At 68.6% G+C, this 1,555-nt stretch overlaps 1 protein-coding gene across 1 annotated transcript in view; it reads left to right on the forward strand.

Moving 5' to 3' along the window:
- The window catches only part of TAP1 (transporter 1, ATP-binding cassette, sub-family B (MDR/TAP)), a gene marked incomplete at its 5' end in the record, with an annotated part of 15,964 nt that overhangs the window by 3,560 nt on the left and 10,849 nt on the right, over positions 1 to 1,555 (forward strand). Inside the window, 3 exons of the mRNA XM_010572569.1 lie at positions 184 to 343; positions 419 to 555; positions 876 to 1,143. Of these exons, the coding sequence (XP_010570871.1) occupies positions 184 to 343; positions 419 to 555; positions 876 to 1,143 (565 nt within the window). The remainder of the gene's footprint in view (positions 1 to 183; positions 344 to 418; positions 556 to 875; positions 1,144 to 1,555) is intronic.

Genomic DNA, 1,555 nt, shown 5'->3' on the forward strand with positions numbered 1-1,555 from the left:
TGTCCCCAGTGCATCCCCAGCCATCCCTGCCATGTCCCCAGCAGTGTTCCTGGCCATCCCCACGATGTCCCTGCCATGTCCCCGCTGCATCCCTCCTGCGTCCTCGTCTGACCCCTCCCACATCCCTCCCCAGCTTTCTGTGCCATGTCCCCACCGCATCCCCAGCCGTCCCCTCTGCCGCAGGTGGCCGTCGTCCCCCAGCAGCCGGTGCTCTTCTCCCGCTCGCTCCACGCCAACATCGCCTACGGACCGGGGAGCTGGAGCCGGGCAGAGGTGACGGTGGCAGCCCGCCGGGCGGGTGCCCACACCTTCATCACCCGCCTGCCCCTGGGCTATGACACAGGTAGGAGGTGTGTCCCCCTTCTCCGTCGCCACCCCCGTGTCCCCGTGTCCCCATCCTGAGCCCCGTCTCGCGCAGAGGTGGGAGAGCTGGGGGGGCAGCTTTCCGGGGGACAGCGGCAGGCGGTGGCCATCGCTCGTGCCCTGGTGAGGGACCCCGTTGTCCTCGTCCTCGATGAGCCCACCAGCGCCCTGGACAGCGAGAGCCGGCTGCAGGTAGGAGGTGACAGCCATGTCCCCTCAGTCCCCCTGTCCGGCAGCACCCTGGTTGCTGCGAGTCCCCCTGGGTCCCCTCCTTCCGTCAGCCCCTGGGTCCCTGGTCCCGGTGTTCCCCGGGTCCCTGGTCCCGGTGTTCCCCAGGTCCCTGGCATGTGGGTTCCCTTGGCTGCCAGTCCTGGTGTGCCCTTGGGCCCTGGTCCCCATGTCCCCTGGGTCTCTCTCCCAGCAGCCCCCTGGTCCTGGGGGGGTCCCCGCTCCCCATGTCCCCTATGTCCCCACACCCGGGGGGTCCCCACTGACGATGCCACCCGCCGCAGGTGGAGCAGGAGATCTTCGGAGCCGCAGGGGCCGGGCGCGCGGTGCTGCTGGTGACAGGGCAGGTGGCCCTGGCCATGCGGGCGCAGCGGGTGGCCGTGCTGGAGGGGGGGCGACTGCACGAGCTGCAGTCCCCCAAGGAGCTCCTGCGCCCCGGCAGCCGCTACTGGTGCCTGCTGCAGGGCGGGGGGCAAGGGGGGACAGCGGGGGACGGGGACACAGGGAAGGAGGGGGACGGACGGCAGGAGCTGGGGATGGGGACACCAAGGGGTGGGGACAGTGGGAGCCAGGACAGGGATACTGGGGACAGGGAGGGGGACAGTGGGAGCCAGGACGGGGACGCTAAGAGATGGGATGGGGACACCAAGAGCAGGGATGGGGACACCACAAACCAGGATAGGGACAGTGAGAACAGGGATGGGGACGCCAAAAGCTGTGACAAGCGACCATGACAGCTGTGACAGGGAGCACGGGTGCCAGGCTGGGCACACTACTATATCCCTGCTGTGTGACGGTCACTGGGGTGCCACCGGGTGCCAGCATGGCTGATGACCAGCAGAGGTGGCCGGAGGACACAGAGGTTGAAATAAATCCTTCTGTTTGTACCCAGAATGTGTTGGGCGACCCTGGAGCTGTGGAAGGGGGGTGGGGGGTGGAAAGGGCTGCAGGCATGGGGGGTGCA

This window comes from Haliaeetus leucocephalus, unplaced genomic scaffold (genome assembly GCF_000737465.1).
Source record: "Haliaeetus leucocephalus isolate CR32 unplaced genomic scaffold, Haliaeetus_leucocephalus-4.0 Scaffold347, whole genome shotgun sequence".
NCBI classification, from domain to species: Eukaryota; Metazoa; Chordata; class Aves; order Accipitriformes; family Accipitridae; genus Haliaeetus; species Haliaeetus leucocephalus.